This window comes from Coniosporium apollinis (genome assembly GCF_000281105.1).
Source record: "Coniosporium apollinis CBS 100218 chromosome Unknown supercont1.22, whole genome shotgun sequence".
In the NCBI taxonomy this organism is placed as follows: Eukaryota; Fungi; Ascomycota; class Dothideomycetes; genus Coniosporium; species Coniosporium apollinis.
In genome coordinates this window covers 209,273-229,568 of record NW_006913284.1, presented here as the reverse complement: position 1 = coordinate 229,568, position 20,296 = coordinate 209,273, and the positions used below count along the sequence as shown (strand labels likewise).

The following is a 20,296-nucleotide window of genomic DNA, read 5'->3' as shown; positions in this document are numbered from 1 at the left end:
TGGAATGGAAACAGTGATATGGTCCGCTTGATGGACTTGGGACGTTAAAGGAAGCAAATCTAGCGCGGGCCAGCGGCACGGCCCGAGATCGCACCGCTTCCCGTCCCTGAGCTGCTGCAATTCTTCATCATATCCCGGATCTATACCAGGGATGAGGCTGGTCTCTTCCTCGCAAATGTCAATGCGCTGTCGCTGTTGTGGCATCGGCCTGTCGGAGGAAATGACGGACCCCGGATATGTAAATACAGACCTAGAGAGATTCCAACTCTCGCATTCAAGCGAGGGAAGCACACCGGCTTCTCCCGTTTGTTCAAGGAGATGCATCAGTTAAATGGGCTTCATGCCCTTCTAGGATATTCCTAGCAAATCAGCGCGACGCTCCCTGGCAAAGGAATCGGTCGAGGAGCTTTCCAGGATCTTACTCATGTCTGTAAGAAACATCTGATCTAGTCATACAGTCTCTCCTTCTTCACCCTTTCCGGACCATCACTGCTTATCGCTGCGAGAGCAATATGTCCAACATCCTCTTGACCCCTTACGTCTCCGATCCTCACAGGAAGATGTCTCAGGATCCTAGTCCGTTCAAGTCCATCCATACTAGACCCGCCCGGAACCAACGGGATGTAAAGATTGTCGCGCGTCTGCGAAGATACGTAGCCCAGTAGGTCTGGAGACAGTGTGAGGTGTCTTAAGACAAGAGCGGTTGTAGCGGCAATTTGCAAAACACTAGAAGCCACGAGAAGTAGCACGATCCACCCCCATTGTGTAACATAGACGTCTCCGTCCACCTCAGTAACATACGCAGCCGCAGGAAGAATAGTCGATACGTTGAGCGGATATTTCAGGGCAGCCAGGCTATCAAGTTCCGACTGTGCCGATGGCAGCCCGCCGCCAAGGTACAGGGTCGCGTAGGTGGCTTGCCAGAGGGTGTTGAGGGCAGTAGTGAGTTTCTCGGAGACGACTTTAGGGCCCAACCGGTGGAGGCTCATGAAGTCGTCGTTGTGTCGTCCAAACACCAAGCTGGTATCGTTCATCCATTTTTCTAGCTTGGTGCTTCCCTGCACACGGAAGTCACAGTAGTCACTATCTCCGCATGCTCTGCCCATTGAGGGCAGATGCCCAAACATCCAAGAAAGAGGACCGGGAGTGCCGGCATATTTGTAGACGCCACGCGGGTCAGAAGTGTTGGTGACATCGCGCATGGCGTCCACGTAACAAGACCCACTCTTGCACTTTACCATCGACTCGACTTCCCTGTAGCCAAGAGTGCAGTTGGCTATTGCAACTGACCCTCCTGGTTGGGACTGGAATTCCGGCGGGGTGTCCTCGGTCCAAGAGTAGAGGGAGAAGTGCTCGTTGCTTTGGTTTCTTCCGGCATCGTCATCCCGGCGTGCCGATTCATCCAGCCGCATGGCGAGGGGTAAGCAGTTCCTCATAGAAGTGGATCTAAGGTCTTGATATCTGCATATAGCCCCGGAGTTGTTCGCGTAAGAAAGAGTGATAGCAGGACAGCCCACCTCCCAGTACATAGATAGCATCGTAAAGTTCAGTTCAGCTGTATTCATGAGACCTGTGACCGGAATGCCAATGAGTGAGGAATAAGACGCATTGCTGGATCTGTCAACTGGTCTCCACTGAAGGGGATCTACGGTTTCGTGGTCCCGTAATACGTTTGGCAGCTTGGGGACTTTGATATTGCCCCATACGTCCAGTGGTGAGGCTTGCTGTGCGCTTGGACTAATAAGGCTCACGAGGTATAGATGTTCAAAATCTTGCCGATCGAGAATGATTTCGTAGCCAGCGAGGATAGATTCCATGACCGAAGATTCCGAGTTGAGATAATGAATTCTTGCTTCGGAGTACTGGACCCGCGGCGATTTTGTTAGGAGTCGTAAGGCAGCTTGGCCACCTAGAGGTGACAGCAACCATACAGTCACTATGCAAATTCCCAACAGGTCAAGAGTGCGAAGGCTAAACTGTCTTTCGACGCTCGCAAAGAAAGACTGACAGCCGACGAGTCGTTCCAAAGTCTGCCGTAGGTCAGCCACAGGCATGGATCCATCGATAGGGGGCCCGGCCGTACGCTTAGGGTGCTTCCGCGCTCAGCTTTGTAAAGGCCTGCCGCTCGGAAGAACCGGCCCATCAAGGCCGCGAACACGACAGGAAAGATAGTGGGCGAGATTTGGATAGCACGCTCCACCTTCTCCCCGAACGGAGAGATGGGTTTCCGGTCAAGGTACCCCGCGAAGATTGCCAGCACTATACGACCAGCTCGTTAGATTATCCGATTTTCTGGAGGGATGGGGAGACTCACACAAGAACGACAAAGGAAGAAGCGCAGCTAAGATATCCCATATTGAATATAGCACGCGATCTGCCGTTAACCCGCCAACCGATCTCGGCTTGAAAGCACCTTTACTGAGCTCATGCACTAGAGAGATGGGAGATTGATCGAGGAGGACGACCTCCTCAGCTGCCTGCCGCTTTCCTGTAGCCTCTGTAGGTTCCATCATGTGCAAAGGATGTGAGTATATTGGCAAGTGTGGATTAGCAAAATTGGCAAGTTCTATTAGTGTACATGGTAGGAGATGTAAGAGTGGCCCGCGATTGAAGTGGGCGTCAAGGTACTGAAAAGATGTGCTACTTGTAGCTTGTAGGAAGTTGTTGCTATTAATATGTAACCAACTGCGAGAAGTTTGGCATATCGACTTTGACGCCTTGGAGCTGGCTAGACGCCTGTGAATGTGTGATAGTAGCATTTTCTAATGCATCTCCGCCAACTGTAAGTTAGATTGACCTGGGAAGTCTGTCTCGATGCAACAAGCGCTGGGGCGCAGGCCGCGCAGCCACATGCGGCCATTGTATGGTTGAGATCAGCGCTTAGTGGACGAGATCATAGGATAATGAGAATTCTGGAGACCACGCCTGCTACACGAACCTCTACATGCATGCTGCAGCAGCCATTTGCCTCGTGTACAGTTTCGTCGAGGGCCGAGGGAAGGCCGAAATGAATGTTGCGGCCGTCCACACGTGATTTGGCTGAGGAGTTGCGGCAACCCTTCTGCTGGCGTTCCCTTTGGGCGCAGCGTCAACATCCCTAGGCCTTCACCACTTCAATCCATGGGAAGTACTTCTACACTTTTCAATATCAAACTAGTAGACGACAAGCTTAAGATTGCTATCTCGAAGCTTTGATCTATATCAGCAAGTGTAGCCGGAATCACCGATACATTGGGAGGATGATACGGGAAGACTGTTTGTAATTGTACGATAGATGTTCTTTGTCACCTTTCGATATTACCACAACTAGTCCGGTTGTCCACAATAGTAGAAGCTAAGAATTACTAGAACAAAAGACCCTTGAGCATACACCCGGCGCCGTCAACGGCGCACGCAGGCTAAGAGATATCCTCCCCTCATGATAGACAAGTACTCTAGACTTTGCCTCAAGCAGGTTTTGCGCCCTGGGCCTTCATCCTCCTACCGCACTTGATGCTGCTGACCTTATCGTTCATGTTGTGGGCACTCATGATATCGCTTCCCGGATAAAAAATCAGAAACTTCTGCCCCTGGCAATTTCCTTCGGTAAAGACGTCGCAGCCCCAATCCTTATCCTTGACGCTGGCATCCGGGCCGAGGGAGGAAATCTGGTCGTTCCACTCCTTCGGCACACCCTGGCAGACTCCGTCGATGAAGTACTGCCTGTGGCAGCCACCCTTCCACCTGTCGTTTCGGCAGTAGAAGACACCGGCCCCGACAGCGCGCTTGCTGAAGTCTGTGTCGGCCTCGGAAACGGGGTGGGAGGCGTCGTACTCGGCCATGGCGGCCTCGAAGGCGGAGGTTTGGGCGGCAGTTTTGTCGGCTGGTGCGGCGGCGACGCTGAGCGCGAAGGCGCTGGAGAAGAGGATGGAGATGAACTTCATGGTTATTGGTTTGTGTTGAACACGAATGAGTGACTGGGTTGAACTGTGAATTGTTGACCTTGGATGTAGGAGACGACAGCAATGCAAGTGGAATATGTATCAGTGGGAGATGATCAAGAGCCTATAATGAGGCACTTGCCATGGATAATATTAGTCTCTTTGTCCTCGTCTTAGACGCGTTGTGGAAGAGACAAGGAACGGAGCGCCTTGCAACAAGACATCCTCAGCCAAAACAGATCTCTTTGTTGAGACAGATGAAAATCTGCCGCAAGACTCATTGTCAGAAGAATGTTTTGCCGGGTTTCGCCACGATTCTTTGTTACTCTTACCGGTACCCAGTGGCTTGGGTGACGTTTAGACATTGGCTCGAGTATCAGATTATGCCTCTCAAACCAATTTAGTGTAAGGATGTTCGTACTGGAACGCTTGTGACCCAGCACCGAACTCGCCTCATCTTGAAGATTCAGTAAAGGTCTGTCAGTGTACAAAGCGGACAATTAATATTTTTTGAGAATTGCAGCCTTCTCACGCTGCGCTTCCTTCGCGCAAAGTAATTTGGAGCATGTCCTGATGTCAGAGCTCGAAGTGACACAGTAAACATGGAGTTATTAAATTGTGATAGTGGCAATATGGACAAAGATATAGGGGCGGAATCCGGTATTTACTCAATACTTCTCGATGGGCAGCGAGGACAGCAATGCCTCTTCGTCCACGACCCTTTTCTCGTCGAACATCTCATCCGCATCTTCTTTATCACCCATAAGCTGCTCACGCTCCTCCGCTCCATGCTCTTGGTCACCTGACCTCCAGATGTGTAGTAGCAGCCGATACAGGCCATAACACAACACCAAGCATGGAACAACAACCGCAACTATAATCAGTATGACCATCCACCCGAACCAGCCACAAAGAGCCGCCCAATCATGCCTCAATGTGCCCTTCCTACCAAAGCCATCCCACTCATGTCTTCGAAGAACCATGTGCCCAGGTGGATCGGCATGGCTCGGCCTTGACAGCAGGTAGTTCACAGTCGGTTCAAGGAACTCCGGACACCAGAATGGGTATTCATACGTTGGTTCGCCTCTGTAGGGCGGGGGCCGCGGAACGAGGTCGACCTTGCCGATGACCATTCCTGTACCATCGAAGTCGATCTCGATTGACACCATCTGCTGAGCCGGATCATCAACCGCCGCTTGGCTCCATCCAATAACATCAAAGTCCAGGATTAGATTATTAGGGTCAGCGGCTGGTCGAATGGAATGGTCGTAGGAGAGGCCGTAGCTTGCCCACGATCCCTCGGCTTTTCCGAAACGATAGCTGAGATGCTGGGTGTCTATCATGAGGCTCAACTCGTCTACAGTAAGGTTCGCTGGGGTTTGGTAGGCATCGATGAAGGGTGGCGGGTCGCGAAACGGCAGTATTTGACGGTCATTGAGGAGGAGGGCGGTTCCAGAGTGGCTCACGGAGAGGTTAAACATCTGCCAAACAATGTCGTCAGGCTTAGATCCCAGCAATAGATCAATTGCCAAGGTGGTTTACCAGTGCATTCTCTCTTGGTGGCTCCTCCCATATTTCCTCGTCTTCGGTACGCAGGCGGAACGGGCAGCCCAGACAGTCTAGCTTAGCGATAACATTGGATCCTTTCTGAACTGTCGTGATGGCTCCGGACCATTGTGAACTACCGACCTCGCGTCCTACACTGTGACTGTAGGTGTAGTCGCTACTCGACGGGTGATTTGCGTGTGCTTGCACAGCCAAGACAGCGATAAAGGAGAGAAGGGTGAAGATATGAGAGACGAACATTCTGCTGGTGAACCGGGTCTGGAGAAAGCGAATAGGAAAGAAACATCCGCATCACTCATCTGTCTTGAAAGCTGCCTTCGACAATGCCAAGTCCGTTCCCCTGAGCTCGGGGATACTCGGAATTAACGACTTCAACCTTCCAGCAACCTCGACTGTTCTCCAAGGTGAACGTCGGCATGAGTCTACATTGACGCGTAGCCATCAAGAATGCGCCTTATGTATGAGCGGTCTCCGCCTTATGTACATTTCAGCAACTCAACGCGAGGAGACCGGAACTGGGAGCTTCGACATGCCCGCCGCCGTGTTTGCGGGGAGCGTAGATCATGACGTCGAAGCTGCTGCAAGAGCTCAAATGTTTACCAGAGGCCTCAACTGAGCTCCCGTTCAACACTCGTATTTGGCTGGCAGACATGTGGTTGTTCTCGGTACTCTGTTCGACGGTGCTACCAGCTGTCATCAGCTCCGCTGCGGTGATTGAGCCCCAGGTCCCCTTGTCACCCACAACCGCTCTCCCAATCCCTCTCCTCGGGTTTGGGACATGGAACCTCAAAGTCGATCCCTCGAACACGACCGCGGCTGTAGCCAAAGCAATCGAGGTGGGCTACAGGCACATAGATTGTGCGGCAGCTTACGGCAACCAACCAGCTGTAGGGAAAGGCATTGCACAAGGGTTGTCGACGGTGGGGCTTGAGAGGAAGGACATATGGGTTACGTCGAAGCTTTGGAATGATCAGTGAGCTTTCCGGCAAGATAGGATTTAGCAGGAGAGAAATAGCTGATCGTAGTCCCAGCCATGAACCGGACAAAGTGGAAGATGGCCTTGATGACACGCTGAGGGATCTGGGCCTGGACTACTTGGATCTATACCTTATGCACTGGCCTGTAGGCAACACAGGCGAGGATGGCGAACTCGAATTCGACTACATACCCGTACGCCTCCTGCTCCAACTCCAACCCGCCCCATCGACAACCGTCCCTGCTAACATCCCCCACCACAGACATGGCACGCCATGGAACACCTCCTCTCCACCAAGAAAGTCAAACACATCGGGGTCTCCAACTTCTCGCCCTCTCAACTAAAACGCCTGATCGCCAACTCGACCACCAAGCCCGCCGCGCACCAGATGGAGCTGCACCCCTACCTACAGCAGCAGTGGTGGGTCGACTTCCACCAACACCTCGGCATCCACGTAACCGCCTACTCCCCCCTCGGCAACCTGAATCCCACCTACAAAGACAGTAGCAGCAGCAGCATCTCCTTCTCCCCCTCAAAGAAGAAGGAAAAACCCAAGACCCCTCCCCTCCTCCTCGACAACCTCGTCCTCAAAGAAATCGCGACGGAGCGGAACTGCACGATTCCGCAGGTTGCGCTGGCGTGGGGCATGGGACGAGGCACGTCTGTAATCCCGAAGAGCAGCCACGAGAAGTGGATCAGGGAGAACTATGGCGCGAAGAGCTGTGCGTTGGTGGAGAATGATGTTGAGGCGATTGAGAGGGTGGGGAGGCAATACTTGCATCGATTCAACAATCCGGGGAAGGGGTGGCATGTCAAGTTGTTTGAGGGGCTAGATGGGGCGTGAGCGGGCCATTTGGGAGATGGATGGCTGTGGGTTCGGTGTCAATCTCATGTCATGGTACAAAAGTCATGTGGCAGCTTTTAGTGTCTTGTTCCTTGCTCTACATTAGTGGCCGTTTCGGTTTGCAGCTTAACGCCAGATCATCCAGTATCGCCAGTCAAAACTAACGCAAAACAAGCAAGTCGTAATGTCTCCGTTCATGCACTTCCCCTAAAACCTCATTCTTTTTTCATACTAAAATCCACGATGACACCGCATGACATGTTGGCGTAGCGCCTTCGAAAACACATGGTGCACGCCCGTCGGTTTTCGACCCTAGACAAGAACGAGTGTGAAGCTTGATTTGGGAGAGCCGCAGCGATTGGACAGCACTCAACTGTATGCTTGACTCAGTCGAGCAAGCTGACGTGAGGATTCAGAGTTTGAGCATTGGCGGCCACTGCGGCGTCGGTGGCGGTGGGTTGCGACTGGGCAACGATACCGTGATCCTCAAACGGGATGTCGATGAGCATGGAGGAAGCAACTGCCTCGGGCGCCGAAGATGCTGCAGCCGGAATTCCAGAAACGCTCACATGGTTTGTGGATGCGGTCTTAGCGGGTTGCAGAGGAATTTCGATATGATGCTGGGTGTTGGTTGGAACGTCCATGAGCACGGCCGTAGTGGCCGCCGAACCAGAACCTCCTGCAGGCTTCGTGGTAGCGGCACTGTTCACTGGCAAAGTTGGTCCAAAGTTGCCCCCTTGGGCGACGGGCGGAAGGTCCATAAGCATGGAAGTGGCGAAGTTCGAAGATGGAGAGAAAGTTGCAGCCTTCGTGGTGAGTAAAGGTTCATCATGAGTGAGTGTTTTTGGGAGCAGCCCTTGGTTTGAACATCTGCGAGCCCTTTCCAGTGCTATCTGCTGCGCTTGACGTGTCGCAGCTCTTCGCTCAAGGGCAGCATCGTCTTCGGCGACACCTCCATTAGCATAGCGGCCCCAAGCTTTCAGGTCGGATCCGGAATTGGAGTCCTGCGCGGGAGTACCTTGCTGCGATCTGGGTAGTGTTGATGTGTGATCAACCCACTCAGTATCGACAGGTCTGCCCCTAGGTCGGGTACAAATCTTACAACGGCAGGGTTCGCTGCAAATGTCAATGCACGGATGTCCGCAAGGAAGTTGGACGATGCATTTCTCTTTGCAACTGAAGGTGTTGTGGTTGAAGCTGAGCCTGGCCGTTAGAACTGTAGGTCATCAAGCAAGGAGCCACTTACGGATGGCAATTGAGAGGACAAGCGTGGCCGCATTCCAATGTCGTCTTGCACTTCGCCTCACATCCGCCATTGATGTTGGCCCAGTCATTCGGCTCTGGGGCACACTCATCAGCAGCTGAGTAAGTCGGCATAGTCCATAGTACGTACCTCTGATGAATGTCTTGCGGCCATGTTGAGTGCATTCCAGAGGGAGATGGAATCCCAGACGACGTTTCGGCCCCAGGGCAGGGAACGGCTTTTTCTTGCCCGCCATGATCTCAATGACGCTCACCCAAGTCTTGCTTGCGTTGACTAAAAGCTCGCCGTTTCCGAAGATGTAGAATCCCCGCTTGGCTCGAGACAGGGCAACGCAGACCCTGTTGTCGACGTTCAAGAAGCCGACTTTGCCGGCATCATTGCTCCGGACAAGTGACAGAAGAACAATGTCGTTCTCTTCTCCTTGGTAGGAGTCAACAGTGACGACTTTAAATATATGGCCTTTGAGGTTGGGATGATCGCGCAGCCCTCTGAGAATGGCCTTGCGCTGACCATTGTAGAACGTTAGCACGGTAATCTGGCCGTATGATACACCGTTCAACACAAGGTAGTCGAAGAAGTTGACGATCATTTCTGCTTCCCCAAGATTGCAGGAAGACATGTACTGATCGCGAGTCTCCGGCCATTCGTGGGTGAAGAAGTACGAGCTTATGCTGCCCATGCCCGGAACGGGTGGCCGCACACATGGGTCTTTCATCGCTGGGTGATCAGTGATCAGGTCTCCGTAGATGGGTTTTAGAATCCGTCGAATCTCGGGGATCATCCTGCGCTGTCGGCGAAGGCTGTTGAACTCGATTTCATTATTGATCATGCGCTCAAAGAGGGACATGTTCAGGTTGTACGGAGGGCCTTCAAGATCTCTCACGTGACAATGTGGCCTCAATTGCTGATGGTCTCCGACAAGGATGAGATGCTCGAGTGTGGGCACGCAGGTGGCGATGACGGGCGCCTCGAGCGTTTCGGCGGCTTCTTCAATGAGCACGATCTTGGGCCGCAAGCTAGCGACCAGTGCACGATATTTGCTGAAACCCGTTGTCGTCATCCCGATAACTTTCTGCTGCCTGAGGATGAGCTGGTCTCGTTCCCAACCCCCCGCTTTGTGTCTCACCGTCGCATCGTTGAACTTCTTCGCTTCTACACGGAAGGCTGTCAGAAGAGCTTTCTTTGCTTGCTCTTGAAGGTAGCTGTAGACGGCGCCCCTGGAACGCGGAGGGATCTTTCGGAGGTCTTGGTTCTCCAGCAGCCTCTCCACTTGCTGTTCATCCAGGCCTGCCGTCTTCTTGCCGGTATAATTGTCCGCAATATTGACGACCGTGCCCCTTAATGTTTCAAAGTCTTCGTCGTCTTTGGCAAAGTTCTCTGCTTCCATCTCCTTCAGCTGCTCAAACTCGAGGTCAAGCTCTTCATATTCAAAGCCAAAGTCCTCCGGCTGAACATACCGCTGGACCGGTATAAGCGCCTGTCCCATCCACACCTCCATTGGACTGAAGCCAGTAGTGTCCTGGCCATGCTGAATCCAGTCCTCCCTGCTTCTTTCTAGTGACTTGCATTGCTCCTCAGTAAGCAATTTGAGCTTTTTTAGAAGAACATGACCCAGAGCACTATTTCCAAGTTCAAGTGGCGTAAGCAAGATTCTCATAGCTTTCTCCAGCATCTGCATCTGTTTCCTAGCCGGCTCGCGTAGTCCACCGAACACGCGGAACTTTTGGCTCATCTGCCGGACTTCAAACAGCGTCCGCTTTTTGACCACATCCTGATCCTTTGATCGGCCTCCAAGGCGGATAAAGTCAGGCTCGAATTCAGCAACTTGGCGCAGGAGTTGATCCAAGGCATGGTTCGTCTGTGAGGTGATAATGATAGGAGGGTCCCCCGGAGCCATGTTATGCAAAAATGCCTTGAGGGCCACGATAGACACGTAAGTCTTGCCGGTGCCCGGTGGGCCTTGTACAACCGCAAGTCGCTTCGTCATGATGCGCTGCAACGCCGATAACTGAGTATTGTCAAGCTCCGACGATTCAGGTTTGTCGGGCCACGCATTGAGAATATCAACGTTCTCAAACGTTCCAGTGGATGTTGCTTCGAAAATGCAGCTGAGATCGGTTTTGGGCTTCATCTGGACATATGCAGGAGGTTCGACGCTAGACTCGGCATCCACAAGATGCTCCTTGAGAGGGAAAGGCTCCCTCATAAGCTTCTGTAGAGCCAGTAAGGTATGACGATGGGCTTCATAGTAGGCTGTCCGGTCTTCAACCATGATCCATTCCTTCGCAGGATCAATCTCGAGGTCCTCAGCGCGTGCAAAGAAGAGGTCGATCTCGGGAGGGTTTTGCTCCAGGCCGACTAGGGGCCTAGCGGCTACCACCGCGACGATGCATTTAGTCTTGAATAGATCATCCGCGGGCGTGAGGACCACCAGCGATCCGGTAATCAACCGCTTCGACTGCTCCCAGTGTACACGTTTGCCTGATCGAGCGAGTGAGAACACCACACGAACAGCAATGCCTCGAGTGGAAAATGTCAAGGCAGTGATATGAACATTCTCGTATATGCCGATCGAGCTCCCGTATTCCTCCTCCTTTGCGAAGGGCTTGACCCTCATGCGGCCCACCGCGTCTCTCAAGGGTTTGACGGCGTCCTCCCTGAGTAGGTCATAGTGGGCACTGAGATACGCCACTTTTGACCTCCACCGACCGGATGTTTTGTTGATTTCCAAAACAACATCCCCTTCAAGGCTGTTGTCGTCCGGTTCCGGAATATCAAGGATCTCGGCGGATGTTGGCAGCTCTGGACGCGCCAGCCATGAGTCAGAACTGACTGGCTGGTTGGATTCTTCGAGGTATTGGCGGATCTCGGTTCCGCACCGTACGGCCTGAGAGTAGTCGTCCTGAGGGGCGGCTTGTTGACGAAACCTGTACGGCCGGTTGATCTGGAAGCGCTCGGGAAGATCGGCGTTCATCACATGACCCGCATGCTGATTCTCAAAAGCTGTCGGAGCTGATGTGGAGCCATCGCGCCAAGGGTCCCATGCTCTTGAGGCAGAGCGGCTTTGCCCTGTTGCGTGGAGTTTCGGATCTCTCAGGTCACTCATGGTGAAGATGGTGCCTCGGTCGACCGCGTGCGACAACGGTGCAAGGGTATCCTAGCGGTAGACAACGAATCGGTGGGATATGGGATGAGACCTTCTCAACGATGAGGACGGGAGCCGCACGGGGGTTGGCGTAGCTGTTTGCGATGAACAGGCAGCGCCTTCACAGATAGGCCTGATATCTGCACGGGGAGACGTAGCTGGAGGAGGGCAGAAAGCCGGAGGTTATCAGACGTTACAGCTCAGGCCAGCAGCCACGGAGACAAACCGACAACGCAACTCCACTAGTGCAGATAACAACTTCCTAAGCGATTACCGAATATTAGCGGACCTGCAATGAGAGTATCTTAGGGGAAACAGGTGAGGGGCCCCCGCTAGCGTAGTCGACTGCCTGGCAGCATCAAGACAGCTTTTGCCGAGTTAGAGAAGTTGACAAACCTGTAAGTTGAAAGAAGGAAAATCTTTCTATTGAGGGCTGCCTCATGTGACTGACCCGCCGTAGCCCTGAAGAACACGAGAGCTTGTAGTTGCGGTGCTGTAGCGCTGCCGGCAGAGTAGAGCTCACGATGTGGCCGACAAACGCGCGAATCACGTGAGATGACCTCCGTGGGAATGACGCCTGCTGAGCTTCCCTAGGCCCCAGTATCTCATCAATCTGGCGTGTTGGAAAGGTTTGAGAGCTGCGGCCTTGCATGCATCTGAAGACCGGTACAAGGAAGGGCTCTGACCGTAGATTAAGAGCTCTGTGAGCTGGCATGGGAAGCGGTGACGATTGTGGAGAGCAAACGCCTTAACAACGCAAATGACCGGCGCCACCCCTCAAGAGGCTGAACGCGGCCGGCTGAATATCGAATGACTTTGGTATCAATGGCGCCCGCGGCTGTGATGGAAGACGAAACAGAGGTAACTGAAGGTCAATTGAAGCTGGAATTCATAGATAGAGCTAATTAGCATGAAGTCACGATTCACTTCCGGTGGGCAAAAGATCTAAGGAGGCATAACAAGGCAAGCTCATGCCATTTACACTTCCTCCAGGTAGAGCTAGCTGTGCCTCCCAGATCCAACGCGGCTCCTGGCATGCCATCAAACGCGCTTCGGCGGGACATATTTGCGGTCTCGTGTCGCAGATCTCACAGCAGACGCAAATGCAGAGGCTTTAGATCGATGGTTTGATTGCGCCAAAGCCACTACCTAGGTAGGGGCTTCTGCCCGTAACCTGTTGGTGGTGTGCAGCATCAGATGAAGTTGGGAGAGGCGTATCCCGTTTTCTGTCCTTCTCGCCAAGTTTCAAGAGACCGGACTTTCACCGAGGACAGGGTTCAGCCACCGCTCGTCACATTTGGACAGCAGCGGGAGTTCCATACCCATTATGGTGAGCTTTGAGGATGAAGACGACAATGGAGCGGGTAAGTGTGGTAGAGCAACCCATATGCAACAGGACTAACAAATTGCTCTTAGCTTCTCCGGACAGCTCGGAAAATGACGCCGATGAAGCCATGGAGGACGTTGACGACGCCGATGCAGACGGAGACGCGGACGCGGATGGAGATATGGATGCCGAAGGAGACAACGACGAAGACGAGGGCGAGAACGAGGACGACGAGGATCAGGACGATACGCCGGAGTCTCCCTCACGCACGCAGCCTCTCAGACCCCCAACTTCGGTACGTACGCCAATAACCAACGGCATATCGAGTCTTCGGCACGGCTCAGTAGATGGAGCGGACGGGTTTCGCGCAGAGCCTGCCGTGCGCTTTGCCTCCGTATCTCCTCGAGCTTCCTCTGTGTCGCAAAGAGCTAGCCTGCCGTTTCGACCGAGGGTACGGCCTGAGGCACTTGTTGCTTCCACATACGACATTGCCCCGACTATCGCGGCGCCTCATAGTACCTCGATCAATGCTGTCACTGCGACTCCGGATATGCGCTGGGTGTTCACCGGAGGGTCCGACGGATACATCAGGAAGTTCAACTGGGTGGACACTGTGAACGGGAAGCTCATGCTCACCGTAGCGCAAAAGCATCCTTTTGTGGACAGCGTCACGAAAGCGGGCAGCCTCGTCAGCTACTGGGAGAATGAGAATGCTCCAGGTATATAATGTCTTGAGACGGAGTATACAGGGCATGCACTGACGACGATTGCATAGAGCACAGTCCTACTGGCTTCGGGGACGAGCCCACATCCTTGTCACCTGTATACTCACTGGCGGTTCACCATCAGAGTCTGTGGCTCCTGTCTGGCACCGAGTCCGGCACCATCAATTTGCAGTCTGTTCGCCACGACGAAGGGAAGCGAATCACTTGTCTCCGTAAACACACTTCAGCAGTTTCGGTCCTAAACCTGGCGCGAGATGAGACTTCGGTATTATCTGGAAGCTGGGACAAGGCCATTATTGACTGGGACCTTAACACGGGTGATATCAAGCGCGTCTTCGAAAGCGGCGCCGGAGGGCAGATCTCTACGATAGAGCCGAGGCCTCACTCTAGTTTGCCTGTTCCGGACGACTCGACTTTCGTGCCGCTCTCCAATGGGATTTTCTCTTCCAACAACGACGCGAAGCCTTTGCCAAATGGCATCGTTACGAATGGCGTCCGGAACACAGCTGCAGGTGGGTCAGGGGCGACTGCAAACGGCATCGAAGACGCTGCAGGTTCGCCTCACAACTCTCTTTTCGAAGACAACGACTCTCACGGTTCACTGTTTGGAGATGAGGAGGGCGGGGCTGGCGGCGATGCTATCCCTCAACTTGGGGGTGACGAAGATAACGAATTCTCAAGAGCTATAGCGGACAGCATACAGCAACAGCAAGAGGCAGATACCGAACCGGACGCTGAAATGACCGACATTGGAGGCTCTGTCCAACCGCCAGCACCAGTCCCTGAACAAGATCCCACAGTCACCGCACCTACCGAATCGGCACAACTTGAATCGCTCGTGAACGGGGTCACAGATACTCAACCTGCACCTGTCACTAATGGGTTGACGCATTCAGTTCACAGTACGACAGCTGCGGGTGCGTCGCAAAATGCGACTGACGCAGACGGAGCCGATACCCCAGTGACTTCAGATACCACCTTCCTTGACGCTTCCTTCGACGGTACACTACGGGTCTGGGATCGACGACAGCCCAATCCTGTTGCTCAAATCTTCCCATCCAAGTCTATTCCCCCATGGTGCATGGGAGCTTGCTGGTCTCCGGACGGCAACTTCATCTACGCCGGCCGTCGGAACGGCGCTGTCGACGAATACAGCCTCCACAGAGGGCTCCGAGAGCCTATTAGAACATTGAGATTTCCTAGCGTTAGTGGTCCGGTGACCGCGGTGAGGGCGATGCCCAATGGCAGACATCTCGTCTGGTACGCATGTTCTTCTTTTTGCAATTCGAGCGGGCAGATGCTAACTCTCACCAGCGCTTCGTATGACATTCTACGCCTTTATGACCTCAAAGAACAGAGCACTACGCGCTCTGCGGTGCCGTATCTAATCGTGCCGGGTCACCGCACTGGAGTGATTTCGCAGCTGTACATTGATCCAAGCTGTACCTTTATGATTTCGACCGGAGGGAACCGTGGTTGGGAAGGCGCTTCGACCGAGGTTCTGCTCGGTTACGAGATAGGCATTGAGAGGTGACAAAAGGCGATATACCCATGATTTGGAAGGCGTTCAAAAGGCAACGCATGCCGCTGCGGCGGGTATCCGGTCTGGTATCGGCGATGTGATTTCGATATTACTTATCCGCGGACCTGTCTTTTTATCCGAAGCTGGAAGGCTTCGGACTGGGTGCGGACCAATATTTCTTAGCTCTAAGTTAGTGAGCTTTTGTACCAAGCGCGGATGGGAGACTTTTCTCGATCGCACTCTCCAACGTCGGTAGCGCCACAGACTCTGATGTGAACCAAAGTCTCATGACATTCACCGCTTGGCACCCGCTCAGACAACGACCATCCTCAACTCCGCAAGCTGTCAAACTCATTGTTGCCTAGCCCATAATTGGCAAATCCTTCCTTTGACGTCGCTTGATATCCTCCTAAACTCTTATCTCGATTTCTTCTGACTTCGCGTCCTCGCTTCACTACGCAAGTCGGCTTTTGGAATCCCTCCCACGCAGTCTTTTGGAATAATTATTCGTCTTCAATTCTTCTACTACAGGCCGCGCGCTTCAAGAAGCAGCTTGTGTGACTATCAATCAAAGACCTCCTACCACGCGTTTAGAACGCGTATCGACACCGGCCGAACTCTTCTTCACGCTTGGCCCGTCCTGCTCCGATCTTGAGCCTGTCGCACTTCCCGATCCATCAAGTTTCGCTGCGCCTCGCGAGACGATCTCGCCAAGGTCAGGAAGCAGGACTGCCTTTCAAAGACAGCTCAACACCTTCCACCTGCTGCCGGGACAATACCGTGTCATCCATTCGCATTCCACCGTTAATCATGCCTGAGTTCCGCGGCTTGACGATCGAAGTGCGGAAACAATCAGTGAACGACAGTGCCGCGCTGAAAGAATGGGGCGTACACCAGCTGTCTCGGTCGAAGACGTCTTCCTGCTATATTCAATCAGAAACGGGCATGGCCTTCCAAATCTCCATTCGCCCAACAATCCCATTCCCTTTTGAGGTAGACCCTCAATTCCCTGAAGAGAAGCAAGGGAAGCCAGCTTCTTGGGCTCGATCAAACGGTAAGGGTTTTCGAATTTATACCCTTTATGACAAGTTTCAAATTAATGCTAACGGTATGAAACTACAGATGAGCTTGACGATGAGTCTGAAGATGAGGAAATGGATGGCGAATTCAGTGAGGCGTTGATTCGCAAAATCGACAACCACCGTTGCCCGCCCTTCGATCTGCTCGCCTCTGTCTACATCGACGGCAGAAAGACACCAGAACGCAGATGCGTCGTTTACCTTGATCCGGACCATCCAGAGCATATGATTCAAGATGGGGAGTTCTCCCTTCGTTCAACCTGGCTGCGGGGTCGCGACGGCAAAACATATTCTCATCGCTGGTTCTTTACGAATGTCGGCATCGAGACTCTATTCGACAAGATGGCCCTTACCAACGATGTGCCAGCAAATCCTAGCATCGTTGTGGAAGATGAGCTCTTATCGGCAATGAACAAGACCCAGCTCACCAACAGCAAAGCAGAGCCGAAGCTGGGCCAGATCAAGGTTGTCATCGAACGCGTCACGCTGAGCGAGACTTTTGCCGACCCGGCCTACAAAGCCAAAAGGGCCGATCAGGAGGATGTGAACATGGATGGTGCCAGGGATATTTCTCACGCAGTAAAGTATGTTATTACGGAAGCCGTTCGTCAAGAACTGAGCTAACACAAGAGATCGCAGGCTCGAACATGGGGAAGCAATCCCATCGAAGCCGGTCCGTGTCGTGCATTACGACTACTATCAGGAAGACGAGGAGCCTTACGCGGTCTTCAAGTTCTTCTATCGTAGCGAAGGTAGGTAGCGCCTTCGCTCTTTCCCGATTGAGGATACTGTAGGCTAACGAGCAACACGGCAGACGTCCTCCGCAAGTTCAACTTCGAAGGCTTTCCCAAGCCTGCAATGACCTCATCTCGAACTGCTCGTAGTCGTCGGAGGATGAATGACCAACTCAACTTCCTCACTCCGCTCAGCATAACCCACCCACTCCCTCCTCGTCCGGCAGACAGCGTAGTCAAGGACCGGAAGAAGACTTTGCAGTCAACCGACGACGAGAAACACATCAAGACATTTGGCTCACCCACAAAGCGCCAATGCCAGGCCGGCTCTGATGACGCTGACGATGATGGCGCAGACAACAACAAGGGAGCTGACAAGAATTGTCGAAAGGCGGAATTCGACGCAGCTGATCATTCCTTCGCACCAAAGCAGTCCGACTTTCGTTTACAACTCGAGGATGACGAATCCGACCCTTCCGAAGGAGAAGACAACACGTCTGGGTCTTCTGCGTCCACCATCCTTCTCAGCCCGTCCTCGATCTCAGCCTTGAAGCGTCCCGTCAACGCGCACCCTGCTCCACTCATTCGGTCACGCGCCTTGGAACTGGAAAAGAAGACGGATCACCGCGAAGATCCTGCGTCAAACACCTTCCGGTACCTCGCGCCACCCGAATCAGCCTGCTTTGCACCAAACTTCGACTTCCACAGCCCTGTCTCAGTGTCAAGCACCTTACCCTCCTCAGTCTCACGCATCCCGTCTCCTCTCTCCTCCAACAGCGGGTCCACGGAGCATGGCCAATCCAGCGCAAAACCCTCCTTCAAGGACTTCCGACTCCTTGAAGAGCAGTCCGGCGAGGACGCCGACGCAGAAGACAACGACGACACTGACACCGCCTCCATCCGCGCCACGCGCGCCGATTCAGCCGAGCTCGAGGCCGACGGTCTGATGGCTCCTGACCAGGACGACAGGGGTCTACATACTGAGTTGGCGAAGAGGCTCTTGCTTGGCAAACGTAGCCGCGACGACGACATCACAGCAGCGGGCGAGGATGCGGCTGCCGAGCACACGGGTGACTCGGCTGGCTGGGCAGTACATACCGATGTCCAGGGCTTCGGTCACAGACGCCGTGGGGTTTCGGGTCATGGTGCTGTTAGGAGTGGGGCGTCTACTGGATCGGGCAGTAGGAGCAGTGGGGAGGACGGATCGGACAAGGCGGTTAAGCGGACGAAGAGGGAGGAGCGTGAGCCGATGGTGGAGCAGTATTGCTCTTAGGGGTAAGCACGCGGCGTTTTGTTTCGTGGAAGGCTTGACGGATCTTGTGATGAGGTGGCTGGTGAGTTCTGTTGCTGTGCAGCACGAAATTCTGTCCGAGTCGATCAGATTCGACCCTGGCTTTGGGTTGGATATGCGAAGACCGCGTGAACACTGAGCGCGATGGTTTCTCCATTAGCAGGCAGTGTAGCCCCCGTAGCGTCATTCTATCATGAGTACAATGAACTTTGAACACTATTTCTGGGATCCAAATAGACTGCTTGCTTCAATAACACTGGCTACGGATCTGGATGAACCCTGCCAGTAAGATGCAATACAAGTTTGTACACCAATAGCTATGATGGGAGATGAGCTATACACGTAGTAAGCAACTTCAAAGGTATCTGAAGCACAGTCTCAAATGGCCAAAGCCAATTTCAACACCTCACGCTCCCAGTCCATCCCCAGCCTATCGGCAGATGGCAACTCCAATCACCCAACCCCCCTTTCCTACAACATCCCCCTCCTCCACGCCCTCGTCGCCAACGCCTCAATCTCCCCCGTCTCAACCGGTCCCCTAACACTCTCATCCCCAATTGCCTCAACAACCGCCTCCCCCACCAAATCCGCCTTGAGCGGCTTCACCCCTCCCGCGCCCATGAGCCCGCTTAACCGATTCCCCGTCAACGAATTCGCAACCGCGCCCACCGCCGTCGCAGCCGCAAGCGGCACGGTGAACATGCGCGACGAGTCCCACAGCATGCCCGGCCTGAAGAAGACGCTGCGCATGTTTGGGAACTCCGACGCTATGACGGATTCAGCTTGGCGCTTTGTGGAGATGTAGCGAGCGGGCAGGACGGGGGCGCCGCCGGCGGCGGAGATGTAGACGAAATCCGCGACGCCGGCGCGGGAAGACTCGGAGGCGAGGCTGATGGCGGAGTCGCGGTTCATGACTTCGTATGTGAGCTGGCCGTCTGGCTCCTGCGGGCTCAGCGGGCTCCCGGCTTCGCTGCCTGCGCGTCGCTCAAGCGGGTTCTGGGTCCCGGCTTTGGAGGCGCTGAAGGCGCGGCGCAGGCCTGAGAGCGGGGACTCGCGGCCCTGCAGCACGCGCTTGTAGTCGGCTTCTAGCAGGATGCCCATGCTGTGCACGACGGCGTCGGCGCCGTTGAGGTGGGTGCTGTAGGAGGATGGGTCCAGGATGTTGCCTTTCGCCCAGTGTACGGATGTCGACCATGGTGGGGGGTCGGGGGAGGAGGTTACGGAGGACCAGGTGGGTTCGCCGGAGCGGCTGTGGATGGTGGAGTTAGTTGGGGGGCTGGCTGGGGGGAGGGAAGGGGAGGGAGCCGAGCTTGCCTTATAGAAGTCACGTCCCAGCCTCGAGCGCAGGCGGCTTTGCAGATGCGGCTTCCTGTTGAATGGGCGAGCGTCAGTGTCGGGGCGTTCACGTTGTAGACTGTGAAACTCTTTATTGCTGAACACACGTACCTAGAAAGCCATTGCCTCCGCAGACAACAATCTTCTTCTTCGCTGCAGACGCCATTTGTGTGGTTTCTGGAACAGCTTGCCTCCACTGCTCTGCATTTCTCGGTTCTGAGCTCTCCGAGTGTTGACATCACGCAAACGCGAAAGCGGTCCGACCCTGTCGATCTTCGCCGTAGGGCTGCAGCGTGGGGTGGATGGCCGAGCGCGAGAACCAGACCGACGGGCTTGCTGTCAACTTGGAACCGTTCGGACTACGGCCTGCGGACTAGAGCTCTCAATACCACCTGCACCAGCGCGAAAACTAGGAGCAGACCGCAGCATACATCTGGTCTACAGCATCAAACGCCTGCATCCGCATCAGCGCCAGCGCCAGCACCTGCACCTTCATCAGCAGCGCAAAGCCCCCCGGGCCGCGCAGTCCTCGCCGAAGGTCCCCCAGTCGCAGACTGGTCCCACCGCA

The 20,296-nt window shown here is 54.1% G+C and overlaps 8 protein-coding genes across 8 annotated transcripts; 3 read left to right on the top strand and 5 right to left on the bottom strand.

Moving 5' to 3' along the window:
- Window positions 1-446: 446 nt before the first annotated feature.
- Window positions 447-2,510, bottom strand: W97_04903 (uncharacterized protein; the record flags this gene model as incomplete). Its single annotated transcript, XM_007782791.1, has 3 exons — window positions 447-2,030; window positions 2,084-2,259; window positions 2,315-2,510. 3 exons carry the CDS (start codon window positions 2,508-2,510, stop codon window positions 447-449), a joined length of 1,956 nt encoding a protein of 651 aa, XP_007780981.1.
- Window positions 2,511-3,446: 936 nt separating this feature from the next.
- On the bottom strand, window positions 3,447-3,923 carry W97_04902 (uncharacterized protein; the record flags this gene model as incomplete). The annotated part of the gene is made up of 1 exon (XM_007782790.1): window positions 3,447-3,923. One exon carries the CDS (start codon window positions 3,921-3,923, stop codon window positions 3,447-3,449), a length of 477 nt encoding a protein of 158 aa, XP_007780980.1.
- A 665-nt stretch (window positions 3,924-4,588) lies between these two features.
- W97_04901 (uncharacterized protein) lies at window positions 4,589-5,726 on the bottom strand (the record flags this gene model as incomplete). Its single annotated transcript, XM_007782789.1, has 2 exons — window positions 4,589-5,401; window positions 5,463-5,726. 2 exons carry the CDS (start codon window positions 5,724-5,726, stop codon window positions 4,589-4,591), a joined length of 1,077 nt encoding a protein of 358 aa, XP_007780979.1.
- Window positions 5,727-6,049: 323 nt separating this feature from the next.
- On the top strand, window positions 6,050-7,306 carry W97_04900 (uncharacterized protein; the record flags this gene model as incomplete). Its single annotated transcript, XM_007782788.1, has 3 exons — window positions 6,050-6,459; window positions 6,518-6,656; window positions 6,725-7,306. 3 exons carry the CDS (start codon window positions 6,050-6,052, stop codon window positions 7,304-7,306), a joined length of 1,131 nt encoding a protein of 376 aa, XP_007780978.1.
- A 1,242-nt stretch (window positions 7,307-8,548) lies between these two features.
- On the bottom strand, window positions 8,549-11,676 carry W97_04899 (uncharacterized protein; the record flags this gene model as incomplete). The annotated part of the gene is made up of 2 exons (XM_007782787.1): window positions 8,549-8,646; window positions 8,700-11,676. The coding sequence occupies 2 exons, from the start codon at window positions 11,674-11,676 to the stop codon at window positions 8,549-8,551; spliced, it is 3,075 nt and encodes a 1,024-aa protein (XP_007780977.1).
- Window positions 11,677-13,042: 1,366 nt separating this feature from the next.
- On the top strand, window positions 13,043-15,301 carry W97_04898 (uncharacterized protein; the record flags this gene model as incomplete). Its single annotated transcript, XM_007782786.1, has 4 exons — window positions 13,043-13,079; window positions 13,132-13,761; window positions 13,818-15,027; window positions 15,082-15,301. The coding sequence occupies 4 exons, from the start codon at window positions 13,043-13,045 to the stop codon at window positions 15,299-15,301; spliced, it is 2,097 nt and encodes a 698-aa protein (XP_007780976.1).
- Window positions 15,302-16,234: 933 nt separating this feature from the next.
- On the top strand, window positions 16,235-18,375 carry W97_04897 (uncharacterized protein; the record flags this gene model as incomplete). Its single annotated transcript, XM_007782785.1, has 4 exons — window positions 16,235-16,343; window positions 16,412-16,952; window positions 17,008-17,120; window positions 17,183-18,375. 4 exons carry the CDS (start codon window positions 16,235-16,237, stop codon window positions 18,373-18,375), a joined length of 1,956 nt encoding a protein of 651 aa, XP_007780975.1.
- A 489-nt stretch (window positions 18,376-18,864) lies between these two features.
- On the bottom strand, window positions 18,865-19,894 carry W97_04896 (uncharacterized protein; the record flags this gene model as incomplete). Its single annotated transcript, XM_007782784.1, has 2 exons — window positions 18,865-19,762; window positions 19,836-19,894. The coding sequence occupies 2 exons, from the start codon at window positions 19,892-19,894 to the stop codon at window positions 18,865-18,867; spliced, it is 957 nt and encodes a 318-aa protein (XP_007780974.1).
- Between the last annotated feature and the right edge of the window lie 402 nt (window positions 19,895-20,296).